Source organism: Solanum stenotomum, chromosome 3 (assembly GCF_019186545.1).
Source record: "Solanum stenotomum isolate F172 chromosome 3, ASM1918654v1, whole genome shotgun sequence".
NCBI classification, from domain to species: Eukaryota; Viridiplantae; Streptophyta; class Magnoliopsida; order Solanales; family Solanaceae; genus Solanum; species Solanum stenotomum.
The window spans coordinates 189,106-215,941 of NC_064284.1; the positions used below are offsets into that span (position 1 = coordinate 189,106).

At 35.0% G+C, this 26,836-nt stretch overlaps 2 protein-coding genes across 4 annotated transcripts in view; both read right to left on the bottom strand.

The window, feature by feature from the left end:
* The window catches only part of LOC125857417 (uncharacterized), a 49,696-nt gene extending 36,591 nt beyond the window's left edge, over positions 1–13,105 (bottom strand). Inside the window, exons 1-2 of the mRNA XM_049537000.1 lie at positions 12,691–13,105; positions 12,389–12,543 (exon numbers count right to left, since the gene is read on the bottom strand). Coding sequence (XP_049392957.1) covers positions 12,389–12,543; positions 12,691–12,953 — 418 coding nt within the window. The 5' untranslated portion in view covers positions 12,954–13,105. The remainder of the gene's footprint in view (positions 1–12,388; positions 12,544–12,690) is intronic.
* A 1,115-nt stretch (positions 13,106–14,220) lies between these two features.
* LOC125857400 (mediator of RNA polymerase II transcription subunit 8) lies at positions 14,221–25,141 on the bottom strand. 3 transcript variants are annotated; one of them, XM_049536980.1, is made up of 11 exons: positions 24,909–25,141; positions 23,382–23,506; positions 22,731–22,855; positions 22,476–22,656; positions 21,952–22,059; positions 21,799–21,866; positions 19,223–19,531; positions 16,323–16,532; positions 15,408–15,461; positions 14,762–14,816; positions 14,221–14,599 (listed from the first exon to the last, which is right to left on the bottom strand). In XM_049536980.1, exons 1-11 carry the CDS (start codon positions 25,139–25,141, stop codon positions 14,421–14,423), a joined length of 1,647 nt encoding a protein of 548 aa, XP_049392937.1. In that variant the 3' UTR covers positions 14,221–14,420. The 3 variants fall into 3 exon arrangements, with proteins under 3 accessions (XP_049392937.1, XP_049392936.1, XP_049392938.1); XM_049536979.1 differs by having other exon boundaries at positions 21,799–21,869; XM_049536981.1 differs by having other exon boundaries at positions 21,799–21,869; positions 23,357–23,506.
* Between the last annotated feature and the right edge of the window lie 1,695 nt (positions 25,142–26,836).

The following is a 26,836-nucleotide window of genomic DNA, read 5'->3' on the forward strand; positions in this document are numbered from 1 at the left end:
ATTTGTGATATTTGTTCAGATTTATTATCAAGACTACTCTTATCTGATCAGTATTCTCAAAAGCAGGACGTGACAAGGTTCATGAAGCTTGAAACGAAAAACAAGAAGGAACTACACATATTTCAGACAACGAAAATTATCACTCCGTCTGTCCCTAATTACTTGTCCATCTTTCTTTTTTTAGTTGTCCGGATTACTTGTCCATTTTGACAAATCAAGAAATGACAATTTTTTTTTATCTATTATACCCTCAATTAATTAATTTGAAAAGTGTTGAACTTTTTGAAAATCTTAAGTTTTTAATTCATCTACTTTATAAGTAAAATGGTAAAATCACTATGTCAATTATTGTTTCTTTAATAGGCGTGTTAATTCAAAAATGGACAAGTAATTAGGGACAAAGGGAGTATTGAACATGTATGAAATTAATACTCCCTCCATTTCAAATAAATTGAATTATTGAGACATTTTTCATCTTTCAAATTAACTTAATTGTTCAATTTTCAAGACTACTTTTAGAATGTTCTTCCAATTTTACCCTTCATTAGTTAGTATTGGAATTAGTTATTAACTAGTAAAATTACCAGCGCTTCGCGCGAGAATTCAACATCATGAAATTTATAAAATAATACTTAAAACCTATCCATCATTAAAACTAAAACACTATATTATCTTACATATAAGATTACGTAGCAACAAACATTAATAATGTAAAAGAAAATGAAAATTATTACATCTTATCATTTATCCTTAATAACATTAGTATAAATTAATGATTGTAAAAAATAAATACCAGGATCTGTAACATAAGCAATAGTGTCAGTGAGCCACTCAACAGGAGCATAATATATAAATATTTAATTGTGAAGAAGAAGAAGAAGTTCAGAATTTCCGTTGTTTTAAAATGAGAGGAATTCCCTCTATTTATAGACAACAAAGGATAGTGTGAATAAATGTTTATTGTGCCTTATGGGAAATGTTACAACTATTTGGAAAAGTTGCAACCCTTCGGAAAGGTCATAACCTTTCATAAAAGTCACAACTTTTCATAAAAGTTGCAACTCTTCATTAAAGTCGCAATTTTTCATAAAAGTTGCAACTCTTCATTAAAGTCGCAACTTTTCATAAAAGTCGCAACTCTTCATTAAAGTCGCAACTTTTCATTAAATGTCACAATTTTTCATGAAAGGGGAAGACTATTTTTGGAAATAAATAAATTAAAAAGGAAGTTTGGTTTGTGGTGGCGCCACGTAGGCGTGCCTTAGTATATATATGATATATGATGTATGACATATGATATGATTAATGTTTAGTTATTTTAATAATAAATTTGACAATAATTAATACATGTAAAAATGAAATGTTATGCCTAATTTATGTCTTAATCTTATTTCTTAAAGAGAGTGAAACACCTCAATAATTCAATTAATTGAAATGGAGGGAGTACTATATATTACTCCCTTGTCCAACTATTCTTGGCACAAAGATTAAGAAGCAATAAATAATAAGATAATTTTACCAAATCACCTTTATTAAATATAAGTCATCTGCACATTAAAAAATGAATAATATTTAATAACCAGGGGAAAATAGACATAGAATGATAAATTATTCATTGATTTTATAAACTGAATAAGTTTTGTTGGACATCCCAAAATAGTATAATATAGTGAACAAGTAAAAATCTGGACGGTGGAAGCAGTAATGTTGATTTAAAAAGAGGATTGCAAAGTAAAGGTGACGTAAGAAGATACATCAGAACGAGACTAACAATACTTTTTAATTATACTAACAAAGGATTAAGGATAGAGAAATATAGATTAAAACACCCAATCCACCTAATAATAGAAAATGATAATCAGCTAATTGATGCTTTAACATGTGCTGGTTGCTTAACTAACCATTCTCAATGATTACATACACAAGCTTGACAACTTATACAAATGATTTTTTTTGGATAAATTACATAGTTAATTAAGATAACTCAATCCAAAATAATCAAATAAAATCTGTCACCAATTATTTATAGTAGCAGTGCACATGTAGGAGCTTCATTTCTCAATAGCAAGTAAAAACTAGCCTGGAAAAAAATAGTTCTTCAATTCTTTTTTTGGTTACAGACTGGATTGACTAACATTGCCTCTTTAAAATATATTCTAAGTTTTTTTTTTTAATTTTCTGTAGTAAGATAGTTGGAAATGCAACAATTTTTTTTTTCTTATAAAAGCCAGTACTCTTGTTACCTTTTTTAAAATACACTACTCACAAAGTCACTTCAATAAGATTCTAGTTATTCTTTGTTTTATTTTTCTCATTTTTATTGAAGTTTTTGAAGAAAGAATGGAGGGTTCGAAGAAGTTTGCTATGGTTTTCACCATTTGCTTAATGGTTCTTTTAGCTTTTGGAAATGTTGGAGTGTTGGCCGCAGAAGCACCAGCACCTTCACCTACTATGGAAAGTGCTGGAGTTACCTTGTTTGTTCCTCTTCTAATGGCTGTCATTGCTTCAATGGCTGCCGTCTTTTTCTAAAGTTTCTGGTTTTTGGCCCCTTCTTTAATTCTTGTTTCTTTTCCGTAATTGTGATCTTGAGATTATTTGTTGGGATCTTGATATCTAATAAGAATTTATATTCATTCTGGAAGAACAGTTTCTGTAGTTTTATACTACTAGTTGTGTACTATGTATCGTTTAGTAATTAAATTTTTTGTTGTGCGATATACCAACCTCATGATTCATCACTCATCTCATAACTTACTCACACACCCTTGTTCTCGGATTCTGAATATATATATATATATTAGAAGTAGTACTTTGATTTTCATAAAAAGTAAAAGCATTACACATATAAAATTGAAAAGGTAATATTAATCTTCAATCGCAAGACTTGGCCTTCATATACAATTAGTTGAACACAATCGAATCAATGGATGTTTGAGTTCCTCAAGAAAGAGTCTTGTTGGTATATAATTACCACAAGGCATCAATTCTTTAGTTCAGGTTTGTAGCAAATGATTTCTTAAAACAATTGAAACTTTGCGTAATCCATTGTAGTTGCTTTCAGTTTTCTAATATTTTCTCCCAACTTGACACATAAACAATTGAATGCCTGAAATTTATCTATTCCATCCAAAATTTGGGCACACAAGTTCAGTTACGCAAAAAACAAAGAAACCTGCTGATAAAAGTAGAGAGAAAGAAGATGCAATGATTACTGATCAAGTAAAGTTTCATCTTTTTTATGAAGATGATCAAGTAAAGTATCATTGCAGCACATTGCAGCAATCTATCCCAAAAATCACATAGTTATATAAGACATTATTTCTGCAATTTAAGGAGACAAGCAACAAGAAATAAGAAATAAGAGAAATAGAGAGAGAGAAAAAAAACAGCGATGGCTGAAGCAGCAGTTTCCTATGTTGCAGAGCGGCTTATTGATCTTCTCCAGAAAAAAATTGTTTTCCTGAAAAACATCCAACAAGGAGTTGAAGCAATACAAGATGAGCTTGTCAGTATGAAGTGTTTCCTGAAAGATGCAGATATGAAGCAAGAGGAAGATGAGGCTGNTAAGTCAAGTAGATTGCTACTTACCAGCCGCCGAAAGGAGGTTGCTTTGCATGCAGATCCCCATGCCACACCCTACAAACTTGAAGTATTGAGCGAAGAGGAGAGCTGGGAACTCTTTCTCAAAAAAGTATTTGCTGTGGATAGAGAGTGTCCACATGACTTGGTGGACGTGGGAAAAGAGATTCTGGAAAAATGTGATGGGTTGCCACTGGCAATCACTGTCATAGGAGGTCTCTTGGCTGGGAAGAAGAAGCAAAGAAGTGAGTGGCAGAGAGTACAGCGAGGCCTCAGTTCATACCTTGACAAAACTCAAACTTATGGCGTATCAACAATTTTGGCGTTGAGTTATCAGGACTTACCTCCCCATTTAAAATCTTGCTTTCTCCACTTAGGCCTTCTCCAGAAAGGCAAAGACATCCCTGTGAAGCGACTCATGCACATATGGATTGCCCATGGTCTTATTCATCAAAAGGGAGAACAAACATTAGAGGACATTATGGAGGATTATCTTGATGAGCTCATTGGCAGAAATATGCTTCAAGTAATCCTAGTTACAGCAGATGACAGAGTTAAGAGTTGCCGGCTCCATGATCTCCTACGAGACTTTTGTATAATGAAGGCCAAGGAAGAAATGTTTCTGGAGGTAGATAATCCATCTATATCCCTCTCTGGATCTCGGCACCGTGTCCTTTACTCTCCAGTAAAGAGGTACAAATATTTGAGAAATTCAAAATCATATGTAAGATCTCTTGTATCCTTTGATTCATCTGCTAAACTAGTTAACCTTGATTGTATTTGTACAAGTAGTTTCAAACTTCTCAGAGTGCTATACATAGACTCTCCTGGTTTAAAGGTGATCTCAGATAGTATTGGGAAACTATGTTCCTTGAAGTACTTAGGCATAGGATGGAAGACATGTATTAAGAATTTTCCCCGTTCGATAAGTCGTTTGCAGAACTTGGAAACAATAGATATGCCCATGTCTAGGTTTTATTCTGTGGAAGTTCCTAATGTCTTGTGGAAGTTAGAGAATATACGGCATATACTTGGTTACATAAATTCCTCCAGCCTATTGAAGATTGACCTACCTAACAATCTCCAAACTCTAGGCAGCATACCTGTTCATCACTGGATGCACCATGAAAACCTGACAAGAATGACTCATCTCCAAAAAGTTGGTTTACTCATTGGAAGTGCTGATAACCTAGACATGAATCGATTATGTGATTCACTTGTAGAGCTTGAGAGACTTCAATCCTTGTGCTTGGAAGTAGAGGGTAGCGTGGAAATATCTTTGGTTGCTGGTTTATCTAAGTTGAGTCATGTTGTCAAGCTTAAGTTGAAGGGACCCTTAGGATTAATACCAGTTAATTCTTGCGTATTTCCACCTAAGCTTTGTCAGCTGACTTTGGTGAACTCGAACCTCCATCCAGATTCAATCCAAGTATTGGAGAAGTTAACCAACTTGTCAGTTCTAAAACTAGTTAAAGCCTTTTATCGTTATGATTCGTATCAAGAGTATAGGATAAGAATATCGGAGAATGGGTTTCGTGGACTCAAGTTTCTAAGGATGGATCAACTAATGTATATGGAAGCAATGGATCTAGGGAGAGGTGCAATGGCTGGACTCAAATGCCTGCAAATCTTCAAATGCTACTCGTTGCCGAGTCTCCCAGGAGAGTTGATAGCATTGTCTAACCTTGAGAAGCTGGAGATTCGAGAAATGCCTGAAGCATTTATTGCTAGACTTCAAGTTTCAGAGTTGCACAAACTCCAACACATTCCCAACATTGTGGTTGGACATCCCACTACAGATTCTGAAGAATGGATCCAACAACTGGAGCGTGAAAATATTGATAGAGAGGTCAACAAATATATACAGGCATTTTATAAAGAACGTTTGCGCAACAGATTTTTTTCCTTTGATGTATAAGAATACATTATTATGTATTTCCTTTTCCTTTTCTTTTCATAGTCTTGATTTTTATTTGTCAAAAAATTAATAGACAACATATAAATTAATACCAACTCAGATTTATTTTCTTCTTCTTTCCTTGTTTTTGTCATTTCGGTTGATCTTTTAGGACTTCATAATTTAAAGAATATTAAGGATAAGTAGAATATCAATACAAACGTAATTAAGCAAACTATAACTATAAATCTCTAATTAAACCTAATCAAGATTGAGTACCCACAACTATGACATGGTATAGCTCTCACACTATAAAATTGCTCGCCTTTCCTTACAATTAAACAGTCCAACTCTTTTTACCATTGTGTCACTTAAATACTGTTGGGTTCTAAAGGTGATTAGGGCGTCATGCGGAAGCTTACAATTGCAAATCATAAGATTGATAAATCAGATATCAAAAACTTATACTAAAAATCAAAATATTATTATATCAAAACTAATATAAAGAAAAACATTGAAACTTTAGAGAGAATAAATCTCCCTATAAACAAGACTCTTAAACGACTATATTGTGGATGCTATTGTCGTTTTTGTTAGAAGAAACAAACCTATATTTATAGAGTCCTAAAACTTTNATAACTATAAATCTCTAATTAAACCTAATCAAGATTGAGTACCCACAACTATGACATGGTATACCTCTCACACTATAAAATTGCTCGCCTTTCCTTACAATTAAACAGTCCAACTCTTTTTACCATTGTGTCACTTAAATACTGTTGGGTTCTAAAGGTGATTAGGGCGTCATGCGGAAGCTTACAATTGCAAATCATAAGATTGATAAATCAGATATCAAAAACTTATACTAAAAATCAAAATATTATTATATCAAAACTAATATAAAGAAAAACATTGAAACTTTAGAGAGAATAAATCTCCCTATAAACAAGACTCTTAAACGACTATATTGTGGATGCTATTGTCGTTTTTGTTAGAAGAAACAAACCTATATTTATAGAGTCCTAAAACTTTTTCTTAGTAGAAAAAGAGTCCTAAAAGGAGAGAATAAACCAAATATGAAAGAATATTGTATTTTCCTTTCAAGAAAAGTAAAAACATTTATGGTAATGTTTTATCTTTTCTTTAAGGAAAAATAAATCTTAAATTATGGTAAAAAAATCAAGGCAAAACCCTAACAAATACTTCAACTTAAAAATACGTGATTCAAGTTAGTCTTGACCCTTGAGTGTCTAGATATTCTAAACCATCCAATATATAGAATTTAAGACAGAAATCGTGATTCTCATTTCACACCCTGAACTAACAACTGTGTATGCAATAACCATCAAAGTCAATGGAGTTCTTTTTTTGTTTAGAAAATTAACATTCTAGGAGCTTCAATTCTTGATCTTGAGAAACTAGTCTGGAAAAAGTTCATTTTCTTTTTTGGTTTGGTACAGACTGGATAGACTAACACTATCTAATATTTTACTTTAGCCAATTTCTACCCCTTCTCTAACACTTTGTTTGGATGGTTGTTACATATTGTTTCATAATGTATTGTACTGTATTGCTTTAGTGAATATAATGTTTGGATGGATTGTATAGTTCGTCATCGTTACATAATGTCACACATCCATAATTTGAATGATAGACCTACCAAAAAAGTAGGGTAAGAGGTAGGACTATTGTGAAAAGGTAGGGTAAAGACACGATTACACCAAATTAGTCGTTACACAAAATGGGTCCTTTTGTTGTTATCTAACAATGGATTTAAATGCAACTAATTTTTTTTTTCTTATAAAAGCCAGTACTCTTGTCACCTTTTTAAAATACACTACTCACAAAGTCACTTCCAATAAGATTCTACTTTTTCTTTATTTATTTTTCTCAATTTTATTGAATTTCTTGAAGAAAAAATGGAGGGTTCCAAGAAGTTTGTTATGGTTTTCACCATTTGCTTAATGGTTCTTTTAGCTTATGGAAATGTTGGAGTGTTGGCTGCAGAAGCACCAGCACCTTCACCTACTATGGAGAGTGCTGGAGTTACTTTGCTTGTTCCTCTTCTAATGGCTGTCATTGCTTCAATGGCTGCCGTCTTTTTCTGAAGTTTCTGTTTTTTCGCCCCTTCTTAAATTCTTGTTTCTTTTCCATAATTGTAATCTTGAGATTATTTGTTGGGATCTTGATATCTAATAAGAATTTAATTTCATTCTGAAAGAACAAAACAGGTTTTGTTATTTCTTCTCAGAAATATCTATAGTTTTATACTACTAGTTGTATACTATGTATAGTTGTGCGATATACCAACCTCATGATTCATCACTCATCTCATAACTTACTCACACACCCTTGTTCTCGGATTCTGTATATATATATATATATATATATATATATATATATTACTATAAGTGGGAACATCACAAATGAAAAGTTGAAATACCAAAATGCCCCTGTAAAATTAAATGACTCTATTACCATTTTTAAGAGTAAAAAAATCTGATTTTCCCACTTTTAGTCATCTTTTTTCACTAATTCTTTTCATTTTATTTAATAAGAAGTCCAAAAGTCCATGTCATGTGGGTAACATCTTATAAACAGAAGTTCAAAGATCACAATTGATCTTACAGTCGTTTCTAAGCCAAAATGGTGAGTCTTATTTTGAGTTTAAACTTCTTTTTAATGTTTTGTTCAATTCTTCGAGCTTTGTTCTTAAAATTTCTCTATTAAGAACTTTTTTTTTTTAACTTTTCACAAGAGTTTTAGGTATTTACAAATGTATATATATTCAGTTTTGATATGAAATTGTTGGAAAATATGGGTACTACAAACAGAGGTTAGAGGATATTTGAAGGAATTGGTTTTCCGATCGAATGAAGGGATTGGTGTACACAAGCGCAAATAAGATTAGATTTGTTGTGCACATGAAATACTTTTTTTTTATATCAAATTGAAGATCACATGAGGTAAAATAATTTCATAGTTTGTATTGAAATTTTTATGAATATTTTATTTCTCCAAATAAATTATTTTTTTGTGTACAAAAAATGTGATGAACATATCTTTTGATATCTATATTTCTTGTCTAACAGTGATGATTTAATTTTGATGTCGAGCAAGGTTGTTGTATACGGCTACTCTGTGAAGTTCATGATTATTATGATCATATTCTTTCTTCCATTTTGAATCTTCAGGTAATTGTTGTTTTAATTTTAAGATTGCTTCTCTCTTTTTCTTTTTTTTTTCTTTTTTGTTTTTTTGGTGAAAACGTTTGAGTTCCTATAACATGAAACTTATTTTTTTCATATTTGCCTTTTTCCATTTATCAGGTACGTTTCTTTTAAATTTCTCAACTCTTTAAACATAGGTAGTATGAATACTCTTTGCAATAATAAATAAATATTATTTACAAAACAATAACATGCACTCTTTATACTCTTTATTTACCGATATATAATTCATTCCTTTTTGGATCAAGTTACCGTGAATTTTTAATTTTGATTTTAGGATTAGATTTTTCCCGATTCAAGAATCTCTTAATATACTTTCTAATTAGTAATTATATTTGGATATTTAATACTACAGAATAGTAGTTATGTAGGAATAAAATGCTAGAGAATTTACATACTCTCAAGAGTATCCAATTATGAATATATGTTGTAATCAATATAATGCAATTAGGGAACATTTACTATGATAAATAATACTACTAGATATCCTACATAAAAGTGGCCTTACATATTCCCACGTTATATAAGTAAGATAAGTTACCATTATTGCCATTGGGTTCTTCATGTTAGAAGTTTTCTTCCTAATTTGACAATATTCATGAGTTATGCATTTTATTCTCACATCGGTGGTTTTAAAACTGGGAAATTCTTACTTATAAAGTTGAACTGCATACTAAAAAACCACAAAAATATTGAAAGATTTTTTAAATGTTAGTTAAACACTGATCTAACTATAATCTTTTATGCTAAAATATCAATATTCGTCCTAACAAAGATTTAAAAAGTTGAACTTAAAAGAATACAAATACGAGAACCATTCATATGAACTTAATTCATTAAAGAAAGTTATAGTATATCTTTGGGATTAAATCTTACTATTATATAAGAATTCACAATGAATTTGCATTGAGAAACCTTCACATTTGTAAAGTTAGCTCTTTGAATGCTATTTATACATATACAGTATTAAGTAACATTTGTAATATGCGAAAAGAAATATAATTTTATTATTTAAAATACTGCTTTAAAGTTTAAATGTATTTATTAAATCACTTTGTTGGACTACACTAAATATTTATCCAAACACTTTAACATAATAAAATCATACCACTTTATAGTACTATATAGATATATCGTTGTTTTTGTTGTTGTATAAATTAAAATATTTTGAAAAATGTATTCAAGGTCCTTCAATTTAATAAGCTTTATAATTTAACATTGGCGTTCTCTGTTTTTTACAACTTTGCGATCGAACATCATGTTTGTGGATATAAAAAGTATAACAAACTTTTATTTTGTTTTATAACACTAATATGTTATCAATCGATGTAACTTTTTTTAAAAATTGTATACTTATTGACATAGGGTTCACGCGCAATGCGCGTGTCCAGAAACTAGTATCTAAATAAATGTCAACATTCCAAATATTCCTGAAGGATTGTGATTAGAAAGCCACATCATTAGCTTTTTAAGCCCTAAGGTTGTGAACTGATACCAAATCTCACTGACAAGTCTCATGTATGTTGCAGAGCAGAACTACATTTTTTAAAAGAAAACACTAGCCAGTAGTTTCATCAATTATCACAATGTAGTTTTAAACCTGGGGTTAAGGAAGGGAGAGGGAATGGGTAATAAGCATACAGTTTTAGACTTTTAGCAGCCATATAGAGGTTAGGACAGTTCTACAGAAGATTTTTTTAAAAAGGTAAAGGAATACAGAGGAAGAGGAGGTCTATTTACTAATTAACCTCTCCAGTGACGATAAAACAAGAATATGATAGAGTGACCTCTTTTTGCCGCATTGTTATCTGAAGTTATTGAGAAATGCCCTCTATTATGGCATGATCTCTAGTCTCTCATTGTGTCTCTTTTCTTTCTCAAAGGTACATTATTTAATTCCCCACTTTTCCTTCACAAGCCAAGGACGGTGGTACAACTTCATTATCGGGCTAGTCATAGTGATCTACAAGGCACCCGATAAGCCGGTATTCAGTGTATAGCAGCATCAATCAGTTAAAACCATAATGTTTCAAGTAAGTAGCTCCTCCTGGGCTCTGTGTACATAGTTTCTTCCAGTCTCACTAGTTCCACAAGAATCTAGCACAATCATATTTTTTTTTCCCACAAGAATCGAGCACAATCATATTTTTCTTCCAATTATCCCTTCTCTGCCTTATATCTTTCAGTATTCATTTCTGGAAGGGTCTTATGGAACAGACTGAATGGTTGTAGTGGATCCTCCAAATTCCAAATGTAGCATATTATACATTAGTTTGGTGTTTGTCAGGAGCTTATGTAAATTTTTTCATGGTTTTTAGTTCTACATACCCATCTTAGAGAGGACATCCAATGTTGTATCTCTTTCCCAACTCCCCACTCTTAAAAAGAGAAAATGAAGTCAAATGATATCAAGCAAAATATAAAATCTCGCATTATAAAGTTTCGAGCTCAACAAAAAAGCGGCTTTAAACCTCTACCAGCAGAGTCATTAATGGTTGGGCAGGTTTCCATGTCAAAACTCAAGGAAATCCAAAGAAACTTACCAAGACACACTTTAAAGAGACCAACCATCTGAAGTTGCTATGCCTATACAACAATAAGCAAAAAGTCGGCTGAGGTTACGAAGTCATTTAACCGTATACCATACAAACTACAAAGGGAAAGGCATCAATACAGAGTCACATCAGCTGTGTGTAAGGAACGGAGTCATAAACTATGGACCAAGACTACAGTAAGGAACATAGAAAGTAGTTGTTTCAGCTTCAGCCACTCGAATTTTCGATATTCCTTCTTATTTCTCATCAAAGAAATGGCATCTTCTTCTAAGAAGTCTAGTTACTCTTAGCATGGATTCCACTTCATAGGTACCGTTCACCTCACATGAAGGCTCGCTCAGAACACATACCAAGCTTTTATTAGAAAGGAACAAAACAAAGAAGAGTGCTCAACTCCCTAAGAGAAGGATCTACTTGAGTCTTGATTAGACTATAACAAGATTTCCTGCAATTATCAGCTAAGGGCTCCACTCACTATTATATACAGAATCAAATAGCAGAGTAAATGCAGCTAGTTGGATCTTGCAACATTCTGTAAGTAACAAACACCCTAGTCCTCATGGTGGTAAACGCAACAGCCTCTCGCCAAAAGAAATAGGAATCTTTTGTATCTTCATTCTCCAATTACCTTTGCCCACCCTTTAGAATTAGTGGTGTAACCCACCATGTTTCAGAAACAATTTATTTTGTACTTCAAAATTTTGATTGATATATTAACCTTTTATTGAGTCATGAAAAGTGAAAACCTGGAAAATTATACCTAGTACGGTTAGTACATAGTCCTGCCTGTTTGAACTAAAGACATTGGTGTATCTTTAAGGCTAACTCTTTTTGCTTTTATTCTTTAGCACAATGGTTCTTCATGTTTCCGTTGCCAGAAAAAGATTACGCTGATTTTCTACCTAGTTCATCTTACCAAATATAACATTTTTGGCAATTACGTATCATGTTATGAATGAGAAATAAAACAACAGTGAACATTAATTTGTACATGGAAGTGCTAAAACTTGAGGAAATAAGAAAGGCAGGCCAAGTTTGTCATACTGATCACATCTGAAGTATCTATTAGGATTTGTTATTATATAAGAAACAACAAGAGAAAAGAGGAATAGCAGAAAGGCAGGCACCTATGATGGTTCCATGAAGTACTCCAGACAAAGGGGGCATTTTTGAAATTTCAAGCTGCTCTTTGAGAAATAAATAAACGTGACCAACAATCTCGTCATCCAAATTTTCACCAAGTGAAAAGATGTGTTTGCTGACATACAATGCAGTATATCTCCTGAAAATGTCATTCGTAAGTCAAAGATTGATTTATCAAATTTACTTGAGAGTTCAGTGCACAGGTGTAGGTTTGAAGCTTAAATTGATCTTCTATATTGTGTTTTGGATATACATATAAAGGCAAAAAATAGTGTAAAAGAGGTACCTTTTGGTCAAGCCTTGAGGAATAGGGCCTGGCCATGTGTTTCTGTTAAGGTGGGGAGGAGCAGCGAGAGGAAAAGTGGTGAGAAGAGCAGCATTCCAGAGCAAGTCTTGGCGAAAGAGATGAGCCCATTGCTTGTTAACACAAGAGAGAGTTCCCCAGTCAGAGATACGGAGGCGAATGAAAATTTCAATAAGGAGATGATCTGGAAGCTTGGCAAAAGCAGAAGAGAGAGGGAGATGGTTGTTCTTCTCTTGGTTTGACATGACCTGTTTGATTGATAGCTAATCAAACAATGGTGGTTTGTAGAGTGAACAAGCAACAACGATATATGCCCTTTCCCCCTTTCATTTTCGCTTTTTAACTTCTTTCTGCCTTTTCACTCTACCGATGTTTCTACTTGAGTAACTATTTACCGGAATCAATCGACTTTACATTTGGAAAGCTATATTTTCATTCATCTTAAATAGAAAACGCCATATTTAGGGCGATTTTGATTTGATTTTATATATCTAGGTTTTGTTTGTTGGATTAGCTCAATTCCTTTTATTTATAGAGTCCCGGCCCAAAAAAATACTAATATACACTGGGTCAACTATACTACTCAGTCGTATAGCCTATTCTTGAATATCAAAGCTAATCTACAAATCATAGTCATATAGATTTTCTCCTCGTTTCATTTTAGGACGCTGAAACAGAGTACCTACCGGCCACAAAATGCAGTTACGATATTGTATGCTTTAAAATTGGCATCCAATAGAATGGACGTTTAGCCTTGTATACACAGAAGAATTGTTATACATAGATTGGTTGTTGAAACGTACAGATAGATAGATGAATGACCGTTTGGTTTACCTACAAAATTCAGAGCTCCATCTCTTTAAATGTTAACATCATCTATCTCACTCATGGGGATGGGGGAAGGAAGCTAGATAACTCAGAATGGTCACTGGTTATGCAAGTCCGTCGTCGTCACCCCCAACTCCCCGATCCCCAATTCCGGTGAGTGTCGGGCCTGCACATCACCATTACTATTTCTCTTCATCTCCTTCCCCACCATTCTCACCACCCTCTTCCCCTCATCCAGACATCCTCGTCACCCCATTTTCACTACATCACCAACTCCAACTCCAACCTCATCATCATTATCATAGATGCTCCTCCTGCCTTTTACACTTGTAAGCAAACTCCTCTTACTTCTTTTTCCCCACCCACATTTACCATGTACTTTCCTTTAAAACCTAAAATTATTGCTTTTGCCTGCTCTGTCCCACACGCAGGTTGAGATGGTTCCTTCACAGATGCTGCACTTCTTTTTCAACCAGAAAAAGACTCACTACATGACAGAAACAGCACGAGTCAAATGGCTTTATAGGACGGACCCATGATCCTCAGTATATGCATTTTAAGAAACACCCTATGTTACTCTTTCATTTGGATCCCTTCTTATAGTCTCAAATTGAGACACCAACTAGAGCATATAAAAGAATCTGTAAAAAAAAAGATGTGGAATAGCAAACAAATGCTGATGGCATCATCTTCTGATTTACATTTAGTACTGAATAATGTACAAGGCACGTAATTTTACAATCTTCTTTTAACAAATGTAATGTTCCAACAAAAATTTCCTGCAAGAATCTGGCCTTTGCGTACTTTTTTCAAGATCAAACAAAGTTAGGAAATGTTGAGGTTTGGTATACATATCCTTCCTCTTCCTTCTAATCTTAGACACTTCACTGTTGGCCTTGTGGTCTTTGTTGCTGAAAGGAAGGGTGCGTCTGAGGTGCGTTCTGAAGAGGCATCATACCCTGCTGCAGATTCTGTGTATTTTGTGACATGTTTCCAAATGTGCCATGCTGCTGCTGTTGTTGGATTGACATCATACCAGGATTGTTTCCTCCCATATTGAACACTGCAGAGAAAGCACCATCTCTGTTTAGGAACAAATGTTTTGCAACTAGAAACAAGGCGCACTTTTATTTGGTTTACGACATTCTCTCTTCGGGCTAAGAAATGAAGAAAAATCCTTATGGACAGAACTATATAAAAGATAAGTATAGGGAGGTGCTTTTACTTTGATCACTCAGGTTTGCAGCAGCAAGATTCCGAGTTCCACCAGACATTCCAAACTGAAAGCAGTCATATGAGGCCATAAAACAATTGGCAACATAATATAAATGAAACTTGCAAAATTAGGTTATTCCCATGCAAATGACTTTCGAAAAAAACAGAATTTTCATATTGGACGTAAAAATGTCATTGAACATGTGGACATACATGCTTAAACATAATTAGTAAACCTCAAGAAATGTAAGTTGAACCAAATTCCTTGGTTACTAATTATGTTTAAGCGTGTATGTCCACATGTTCAAGGACTACATGTAAGTTGTGTCCACATGTTCAAGGACCACATGTAAGTTGTGTCCGCATGTTCACACATATAGCTATAGCCTCCCATCAATTTAAACCAAATTCACAGTCAAGACAGATCTCAAAACAGAAAATATTTGATGTGTATAATGCCAATAAAATAGAAAATTTCAATCAACTGTCAATCAGAACAAAATGAACTCCCTCCCTTTGAAGCTAAATAAAGACATCGGATCACTCTCTCCACTCCAGAGAAGGCACTCAGTTCACCTTGCGTGAATTATAATTATTGACCAAATAATAACTCCAGCATGCATGACAACAACAATAGGAAATACAATTTGACACACCTGCATTCGTGGCAGAAGAGTTTGTGATGGCATCATTGCTGACATATTTGAAATCTGCCATATAGAATAAGTTTAACATAATTCGAAGCAGACTGGACATTTGGAATTTTAAGTTCAAGAAAAGAATGCTCGATAAATTTAGAAATTATGATGCGCATATTTCAATGGCAGAACAAGTAATAAGGAAATTTGTAAATATACCATATAATAAAACAATAAACAGCTAATAATCAAAAGATATAATGAAGCTTGACACAGAAAAGACCAGATATGCTTTATTTTAGCTTAGGGTCTATCGGAACAGTCTCTCTACCTTCCCAAGGTAAGGGTAAGACTGCTTACACACCACCCTCTCCAGACCCCACTTATGGGTTTACACTAGGTTATGTTGTTGTTGACACAGAAACGACCATTTTTGTGACCAGATGAGCATTGCATTAACATGTAAACCAAGGTAGTTATGTCTATGTCATAGGGGAGGACTACATACACAGCACGCCAAGTGATCTATGACTTCATATCCTGTGCTATACAACATTGAGTACCTTCAGGGGAAAATAAACTAATTGACAAACTATGAGTTGGAACCAAATAGAGATGAAAATTTTCTAGAACTTTTGGTTCTAACTGGTTCAGTACATACGATGCAACAAACATTTAGTTAGAACCATCAGCTTCAAAGATCCCAGAAATCTTCAGTATGTGAAATATCAGTTCAATGCATGTGATAAACAACTTGCATTCTTCAGATGCAACTTGCCACGGTAAGAAAACCAGAATATCCCAAATTAATTTATAGAGGCAGAAAACAGCAGAACCAGAGATTTTGAACTTAAAATTCTCGGGCAAAATGAGTAAGTCATTGTGGATAGGCTGAAATGAAGAAGGAAATAACATAAAAACTGAAATACTCACCATCTGAGAGCTAGGTGTGCTTTGGGCAGAATTGAATAGTGCAGTATTCATAGGACTAGAAAACTGGTTTAAATGTCGATTCAGCTGATTTCCTTGGTTGAGCTGACTTTGACCCATACCGTGATGAAGGGCACCAGATGGTAGCTGCCTACCTTGAAACTGCTGTGCTCCCAGTGGCTGAGAGAACTGCATCTGAGGCTGACCATGCAGCTAATAAACAGGTTTATTGGTCACCATTTGATAAAAGCAGGTTCATTAGTTATTACTTACTCTCCAATCAGAAACTAATATATTATACACCAAATAGAATAATAATTATGTTCATGTTTGAAGAAGTCATTCATGGTAAGGTAAGCATATTGAAAGTGCTGAAAACCAATATTTATTTATTTTGATAACTGTAACGTTGTATTAATATCACAGCATAAAGGCTGTGCTGCAGCCATATTTACAATTCAGAAAATCAACTCTTTTATCTTACAAGGTATCAATTATGTCAAGTAAAGATTCTGTGTCATCTACAAAGCTGTTTCAACACCAAAAATGAAACCCAAAAAAGTAGCAGAAAATCAATAATTGTCCTCATTTTGTTTAAAAGATTAACAAGTTCTTACTCTTTGGAAAATATGTGTAATCCTGGAGTAAACAATTATCTAGGTAAGAAAATAAACTAACAGTGCCCTTTGAAAAGAATTTGAATTAGATATTTATGCATGGTGTATATACAAACAGCCAGTGTACATGTGTTACTAACTAATCTGAGCTTCTTCCTCCTCATGAATTGTCTGAATGCTAAATAAGGACAGATGAACCATAACAAGTTTAAAGAGATCAGTGCAAGCAGTGCACTTTTTGCTCTTCAATGAACGGGGAAATGGTCCCAATTTTCTTTTTTAATTGGTAAAATGGACTTAATTCTCCTTGGTAGATGGAGAAATGAGATTAAATTCCTTCCTATTGGAGAAGTTGGGAATCCTGTAGGTTGATCAGGTGCTTGGCTCTAAAACTAGAAACCTGTCCTCACATACTAAGGTTTACCATTAAGCATATCAAAACAGTGCCAACATGTGGAATTCATACAAGGTATCCAATTTATGAATCTATTTTCTTTGTTATTTTATGTTAGTCTTTGACTGTAAAAAGAACACAAAATAGGCTAAGCATTCGCTTCGGATAAAAGAAACCCAGAATCCTCTTTAGATGAATGATCAAAAGAACCACTTCCGGTAATGAATATTATTTGGATTTTGAGATGCAAATACTCCATTATTGTCGAAACAACGAATATTTCAAAAAAAAATCACTGATTACCCATAGTTAGCAATAAAGTATTTTGAATGGAAGACATCACAAAGATTAAAAAAAATATCAGTGGAGAACATACCTGTCAAAAGGTGGCAGATTAGTTCTTTTTTCTTTCCAAACTTAATAAGTAACTTTCCAACTTATCTACTTTCCAAGGTACCTACTTATTCTATGTTCTCATTAGAATTGCATAAATTGAGCAGCTGCAGAGGGGCATTCCATGGTAAGGAAGGTGAAAATTTTCATATTTGTTGGGACAAACAGATATTTCATTTACAGGAAGATGGCCCTGGTGAGGGGATTTAAAAGTTTTCAATAGAACCTTATTGGGCAAATGGATTGGAGGTAGGGGTGTTCACGGTTTGGTTAATAACCGATGCAAACCGAAAACAGAACCAAAATGATTGGATTTGGTTTCGTTTCGTGTTAACTTATAAAAAACCGATATTATTTGATGTAGTTTTACTAGAAACAAATCAGAAGAAAAAACCGAACCAAACCGACAAACTATATACACTATTTTTATGTATGTACACAATATATTATTTTTTATAAATAATTTTAAATACTTTGTATACTTTTTCATTACAAAAATAAAATTATTTATCTCTAATAGGCAAATGAACTTTAAACCCCAAGCCCATTTCTTAAAAGAAATCCACGAATCTTGACTCATTTATTCAAAGAAACAATTATGAGATTTACCTAGAATTTTTTTTTTTTTTTTTGTATCTTGCTCAAATTTTATCCAGTTGATTAAAGTTTTGTCCATAATCCAAGAAAATTATAGCCAGCACAATAAAAAGGGTAATAACTAATTATAATATGAAAAAGGATGGGGAAATCCTTCTTAATTGTAAGGGGAAAAAATTGAAGAGAGAAATATCATTAGGTATCTTTAAAACCGAACCGAACCAAATCAACAACAACCAAACCGATGGATATGTATTTGGTTTTGGTTTTAACCAATACTGACCCAAACCGAACCATGAACATCCCTAATTGGAGGTCAAGGGTTGATAAAGATTCCACTGGAGCATGGTCAGAGGAGTACACATGGAAAGGAAATGGGGATGACAAGTCACCAGTCCTTACCAAAGATCACTTAGGATGGGGATACCACACAACTAGGAGGACTTCTCCCAATTTGTTAAAGTCAACATGGGATGTGGCCGAGGCATGAGAGAACTCTTTTCTGGCCTTCAAATGAATCATAATGACTCAGAGTTGAATGAGGTAAACAATGTTTGCCTTCAACTTTTGTAATTTTGCAAGATGAGAGGTGTTCGCAGTTGGGTGGTGATTCATCAGCCCTCTCACCGCTAAATCTATTTATGGGTTGTCATAAAGGAGTCAGTGAATTCCCTAATGGAACTAGTTTGTTATTAAAGGCCAAAAAAAGTGGCCTTTTTGTGAGGAGAACTGCTAGGGATTCAATTCTCATAGCTGACAATTGGAGGAAACAAAAGAAGATATATGCCTGTTCTTTATGTGCAAAGGGGAATGGTAAAGTAGCCCATACTAAGCACACTATACCTCGTGCAAATTCACAAAGAGATACCTTAAACCAATCAAGATTTTTGTACAAACTGTACCTGCCCCAGTCCAGGCATTGAGGCTTGTCTAAGCTGCTGTTGCGCAAGAATTTGCTGCTGATGCTGAGGTAACTGCATCATTTTCTGCCTCTGTTGGAGCTGATGCTGCTGCAACTGCTGCTGCTGCTGTTGTTGCTGTTGTTGCTGTTGTTGCTGCTGTTGCTGATGGGTCTGTTGCTGAGGAGATGGTGTATTCATCATGTTAGCACTAGACCTAGGTGAGTTGACATGTTGCAAGGGTGATGCTGTTGTAGTATCAAAGGAAGTGGTCCCAGAAGGAGAAGCTACAGCCCGAAGTGCTCCAGAAGCCTACTCCAAGAGCAATACATACATATTAGAACTGAAGAACTTCAAAGACAGTATGGACTCAATACATTAAAATAACTTGGGGAAAATTGATTTAATGTAGTGTTTAGTTAAGGAGAAAGAAAGGAAAAAGGATATGATCAGTATACTTCCAGCAGATTAATCATTTATTGTTTCCATAATGCTGATTAGCGCCATGAATAGAAGGAGATTTACATCTCCTTTCCGAACTCTTACATAAGTATTTAATAGGAAACTCTACTTAATCTCCCATCCTCCAATAAATTCAAATAAATGAGGGAAATAACTCTTACACCTCTTTCACCCCAACAAAAGAAAAAGGCGTTACACTTGCACGATACATTGATGTGTAACCAAGGATGTAAGTATACAATGAACATGCAGTAGTTGATATTAATTACAATCAGGGTAGTGTATTTGGTGTAACATAGAACATGTATATGATTATTAAATACTATAGTGGACCTAGTAAACTCCGCCTGCTAATGAAATGGCTGTGGAGATTTGCATCACAAGAACAGTCGCTGTGGAAAGACACCATTAAGGCTAGATATGGAATGGAGACAAGGTGGATCAGCAACATAGCAACACAACCATATGGCACCGGAGTGTGGAGGACAATCAGGAATCTATGGTCAAAACTTATAAACAAGTGCACAATTAAGATAGAAGATGGTGGAAAAACTCTATTTTGGGAGGAAGTATGGGTGGGACAAGCTTCACTTAAAGCTAGTTTCCCTGACCTATTCAGCTTGAGTCTACAGAAAGTGGCCACTGTCAAAGAAATGAGAGATGCTCAAGGTTGGAATTTAAAGTTCAGAAGACCTTTAAATGATTGGGAGGTGAATAGAATGGTTGAATTTCTAAATATCCTGGAACGATACAAAGAACTCAGTAACAGAGAAGACAAACTGTTATGGGCTCCAGATACACAGGGGAGATTCTCAGTTGGAACAGCTTACAGAAACTCACAGAGGACACACACTCAATCAAGCTACTGGCCATGGAAAATGATCTGGAAAGTTAAGGTGCCCTTCAAGGTGGCCTGTTTTACTTGGCTCTTAGCAAAACAGGTTGTTCTCACGCAGGATAACCGTATGAAGAAGGGCCTCGATTTGTGCTCCAGATGTTTTTTTTGTGAATGTGAGACAGAGACAATAAATCATCTCTTTTTACACTGTAAGGAGACAGTGAAACTTTGGCAAATTTTCATCAACAAAAGGGGCATCAGTTGGTCTATGCCAGGAAACATAAAGGAAGCTTTGGCATGTTGGAATCGGGATGGAAATCAGTCAGGGCACAGGGAGAGATGGAAGATTGTCCCAGCCTGCATTTGGTGGACTATTTGGCTGGAAAGGAATCAAAGATGTTTTGAGAACAAGAGCTGCTCTATGGAGAAGATGAAGCTGAAATGTTTAGCTCTTTTCTATTTTTGGTGTAAACATGAATATCCTCATGAAGATGAGGATATCACTAGTATGTTAGAGTCCTTAAGGAGTTCATAGGAAAACAGCTACACTTTTGTATTTCTGATTGTAAGTATTACTGGAATACATCCTGAGTATTCCTGTGTTTATAATACAAGTTACCTTTTCAAAAAAAAAAAAAAAGATGTGCAGTTTTTGGTATCCATTTGGTGCTATGGAACATACTTGTGAAAATAATCAGGTTGCCTGACCTAAAAAGAGGTCTGTAAACCTAGAGTGAACCGGGAATGAAAAGGCATGCAAAAAAATAAATTCCCTCCCCGAGAACAGGAAAAGAGATAGTAGAACCATACAGAAGACAACAAAAAGGTAGCCCAATTCACTAGGCTCCCGCTATGACCTGGGACTAGAGAAGGCGCAGACCTTACTTCACATTTTTGCGAGAGACCTACACATGGCTAAACCTGTGACCCCCGGCATACCTCTTATCTTTGTCAAGGCTCCTTTTTTCGAAACAGAAAGATACCATAGCATAATTTTTTAAATGATAAAGATAGCATAGCATAATTGTGTGATAACTACTTGTCCCTTTATTCATAACTCCTTTTAGTAACAAAATTATGGGTGGTGGAAGCAAAATTCATGTGTTTCAAATTCATATTCACTCCTTAAGAAGATAACTACTTGTCCCTTTGTTCATAACTCCTTTGAATAACAAAATTACAGGAGGCCGGAGGGTGGAAGTAAAATCATGTGTTTCAAATTGATCTTCATCCCTTAAGCAAAAGGCATATTTACAAGGCAAATTATAAGAAATCTGACCTGTAACAAAGCTCCCTGACTATTAACATTGCTCGATGGAAAGGGAGGAGTATTCTTCAGATAAGTCCCTACTTGAACACAGCATCAATTTCTCTAGTCAGATGTTCATGAAATAAAGTGGAAACAGTAGGACAACAATAGATGATAGGCTACCGGATGAATCAGTGAAAGACTGGGGGCCATCAGCCACCGTAAGCACATCTACCAAATGACCAGGAAGTGCAGAAGTAATATGCCTTTGGTCTCCAGGTACACGTAACCCTGCATAAGTACCATTTTCATGAAATCTGTGAGCATACATGTTAAAACAAATCATAAACGAGTGTACCGCCAAACACCACCAAAGAGATGCTACACACACTAGACATGTGTCAGGTTTATTGTACATATCTATTGTGATGCATAGCAGAAGCACATTGAAGCATCTGACTTGCAATTGCACCTTCTTCGTCATCAGAAAATATGTGCAATTTTCTGATTAACAAGGCATTCGATGGATCTGATAGTTTGCAAGAATCCTTCTCTCTTTCTTTTAGTTTAAATTAAACATCAACATAGGGACCATTGGGGTCCAAGTATCTTTAGCCTCAATGTCTTGTGCATGCAAAAAATTCAACGAACTCTGAGAAGGAGAAAAGATGTTTCTGGGAAAAAACTCAGAACATAAAAATTATCACCTTCGCCATGATTTACTGCAGTGCGAAGTAAATTTTCTTGTTCCTGAATTTTTGCTGCTTGTGCCTTGTCAATAGTTGGAAGCAGTGTTGGCCCTTGTCTGGTTCCAAAGTAGGCCTTGCGGGTATCAGCTATGACTTTCTCAGCACTTTCACATGCTGCTCCAATCATATCAATTCTAACCTGTGTGTTATAGGAATATTAGAATGCCACACAGACACAGAAACAGAAGAAATAGCATCTGCAGAGCTTTCCACCTTCAACTTCTCAATTTGGGATGCTACCGATAGGTTTTGCATGCTGTGTAATAATTGCTCCCTTTTGGCATTATCTTCGACTTCCATCTCTGGCAGCAGCTTTGATGACAGCATAACAGGTAGAACTGCAGCGAAAAGTATTTGTAAGTAACAACTAACAGAAAGTATCTTTCGGATTTTCTGTCAACACAAATATACCCCACAGCCCAAAAAATGCATGCTTATTTCTTTCATTAACCTTATCAGAAATTTGGCAAAGATTTGATGCTCAAACAATACTATAACTAATTTGGGATTGGGCGTGGTTGATTGATTGATTGATTATGCTCAAACAATTTCACCACATGAAAATAGAATTGCAAGCAATAGTAACTGACTGTCGTGCTATCTAGTTATGCATACATGTATATCAAGCTAACCTCAGCAAATCAGCAAGAAGTAACACTGTTAGATAAAGAGCAACTTAACAGTTGAACTAAATATGTATATACCCTTAGACACCAACCTTCTCGGTGATTCACTTTCCTATACACTACCTATATACTTGCTTATATGCAACGACAAATGTCAGTGGTTCGCATGTGTAATTAAGAAAGGATAATAAAAGTCCAACTTCACAAATTTACCAAGCGTGAGTGAAGAAGTCCATACTTGCAGCATTCTCAGCATTTACATTCTTGGGGTGAACAACAAAAGCCTTGGAAACCTTCTTAATATCTTCAACAATGTTATAGAGCTCAAGATTCACCATAGAAAATTGCCCCAAAACATCTTGCCTGGCAAAAAGAATTATTAAAACTAAATGTTAACATATATGAGGAATGAGTTGGAAAACCATGCCTATGTATATATTCCTCATAAAGATATACCATCTTTTTTTTCAGTACTCTTAAGAATAATCATCAAGTATCAACTGTAAAACACTTCATCTCAACTCCCAATGAGATCCAAATAAGTTAAATGGTGTCTATAGAAAGAAAGAAAAAAAGAGTGAGGCAGATCAGATTTCTTGTGAAAAGGGTATTATGTATGATGCTGAAGATTCGGATTTCATTTTACAAAAAAAATATGAAAAAGAAAAAAATCAGCAGTATAATAAAATACCAAAAAGAAATCAATATTAAATGTGTAAGTCGATCTTCTTATATATCATTCCCTTCTACAAAACCAATGTGCAAGTATATCTTAGGTTGGATTTTTTATTATAAGGGGGGTTGAATAATATATAAATGCTAGAGAGTGAAGGTCTACACTCATTTGTTAAGGGAGATAATGAGAATATTGAGTTCAACTGTGATAATCCACATGCATCAATAAGGCGCTTCTCTTTTTCACACAGATCTTTATTACTACTCTAAACTTCGGGACAAGGATATGCAGATCCAAGCCCAAACTGTATAAGAAAGTTGGTGAAGAGACTGCATAACCTCCTACTAACCAAGATGTGTCCAGGGAATTGTCTGAAGATGATTTGTGGTTGAGAATGTGATGCCCTATGTAGCAATGTTCATCGAACCAAAAGGTAATCTTGCCTGGTGAGTCTAGGCTCATGCAAGGATATTAACTGCACTATTGAGGCGTCAAAGTTGAACTAGTATTTTGTAGCATGCAATCCCAAACTTGTTACATATACTTAATTCAGTAATTACATCTCCAAATACACAACATCCTGACCTACCTAATGAGAAAAAATCCCACAGCCTAAATTGACAAAGAATAAAGATGGATACATTAAAAGTTTAGCAGGGGGATCCCAGCCTGTGAAGACACAGTAACGGAAACTCATTTGGCTGGAGAACCCACAAAATGCATTTTGGTGTCGTCAATAACAATCTATCAGTCAATAAACAATCCCTAAATGATAAACTAGTTAACTTCCTGCATTTGATAGTTGTATTAGCCAAAATTACCCAATAAAATCATAGTGTATCCCAACCAGAGAGGAGGTGCTTGGTAAAACAAATTGAGGGTTATTAACAAAATTGACTCTAAACTCTTAGTTCTGCGGGATAGAACAATATCGTCAAGTCTCACTAACCTTCATTTTGGGGGCAAATACAGCTTGTCTCGCAAAATCTTATCGTGGATACTAGTATTAGTTAACTCAACTACTCCAATGTATTTGTATTTGCTGCTACACATTTAAAATAGAAGAAATGAATTAAAGAGAAAGAGAACCATTTGGGGACAGCATTGGTGCGCGCGATAGCGTCGAAGTCTTCGAGGATGCGAGAAATGGCCTTGAACAAACTAACGGCTCGAGTTTTAACGGATTCGAGGTTCAGTTGCTGTTGAACAGCGGGGTTCAGACCCTCCACCACCCTGGGTGGCTGTTGCTGTTGCTGATCTTGAGCTGCCACTACTCCTTCCATGGTCGCCAACCCTCTTGAACTGCAATTTTCATTAGGCATTACTCCTTTCTTCGTTTTATTATTATTATTATTAATTAATAATTATCTCATCTCAATAATATTTTTATTATTCAGCATATACAAACCTAAATTTTTACTAATTCTAATAATTACCCCCTAAACTCGATTATCTATAAACTTTGATTTTTCGATGCACTCTAAAGTCTAAACGCCAGAATAAAAATAAAAAAAAATAAAAAGGAAAAATTACTTAGTTGAATAATATTTATTGATTTTAGCTTTACTTTTTATTTAATATCATTTATAATAATATACATAGAATACTATAAGAAATTTACTATCTATTAAAAATAAATTATGTATGCAATAAAAGTGTATTATGAGTGCTTAAAAATATATTTCATTTGTTTGATAATATATTGTCAAAATGTATTATAAGTGTATTAAAGTGTGTAAATAAATTATTTAATAAATATTTTTTTAATGTAGTATATTTATGTAAGCTTCCAAAAAAAAATGTTTGAGTACATGAATTCTCTTTTTTTTCTTCCAACCCAGAAAAGAAAAGACGTATGTCATGTCCCGCCACCATCCGAGCCAAATTTTGCAGCGAAGAAGGCATAGAGGTTTCTAGAGTCAAGTAGAGAACTCTAGAATGCCTTAGACATTTCAAGAAGGCCTTGGAGACTTCTAGGCTATGTAGAATTCTCTAGAAAAGGGGCCAATGTGTAAATACTTTAGGGACTCCTCATGTAAATATTAATTGCACTTTAGTCCTTGGAGAGTAGTATAAATAGAGGTGCCACCATTTGCAAAGGCACCAAGCAAGTTTGTAAGCAATCTTCCAAAGCTCAATACAAAGCCTTCTTCAAAAAGCCTTCTTTGTTCTTTCCAAAACTTTCCTTAAACATTCTCTTAGCAATCCTAGCCCTAAAGGCTTCCTTGAGTTTACAAGATCTTGAAAGAATAGTGAGTAAACCGTCAAGGGCCACACGGAAACTTAGCCATCACTCTAAGTCCGTTACAACGTGGTATCAAAGCGAGGTTCGATACTAAGGGAATGGCAACCGAAGGGGACATAAACGCTGCTAGCATCACCAACATCCGTCCGGATGGTGGAAAGAAGTCCCGAAAGGGCAAGAAGCACCAAAAGAGTCCTGAAGAAATGCTGCCGGATCCCACACCTAGCGAGGCACTAACATCCCATCCACCCTCGACCACCGAGGCAAGTGACGATGAACTTGGCGAGGAGGCCATCGACGTCACCGCTGGCGAAGAGTGGGTCTCAAGGGTTGAAGTGGCAAGGCAGGCCGTGGAGATATTAGGCCGACGCATGAATGTGGCCGACGACAAATTCAAAACTCTTGAAGACTTCACCCTTGAGGAGACAGAAAACATCCGTAAGGAATTGGAGGCACGCCAGCGGGCTGAATTTGAGATGAAGGAGGCCATCACTTCCTTGGAGTGCCGGTTCATGGAGGCGTTGAACACAATTGAAACCATGAAAGCCGAAATGAAGGCACTTAAGGAAGGAAAAGAAGCTGGAGGATCGGCGTCATCCGACTATGATAGGGAGGCCAGGGTCGAGGCTCCCAAGCCACCTATGTTCAAAGGCATCCGTGACGCGCAAGAGGTGGAGAATTTCTTGTGGCACTTGGAGAACTACTTCAAGTGTAGTCGGGTGAAAAGTGATGAAAATAAGATCAACACTGCCGTGTTGTATCTCTCCGAGAT

Coding starts and splice junctions, on each gene's coding strand:
- LOC125857400 (XM_049536979.1), bottom strand. CDS start 25,141: ATGCCTAATGAAAATTGCAGTTCAAGAGGGTTGGCGACCATGGAAGGA. Junction 22,856..23,381: donor AAATGCTGAGAATGCTGCAA/GTATGGACTTCT, acceptor TTTTCGCTGCAG/TTCTACCTGTTATGCTGTCA. Junction 14,817..15,407: donor CTCTTCTGCCACGAATGCAG/GTGTGTCAAATT, acceptor GACTGCTTTCAG/TTTGGAATGTCTGGTGGAAC.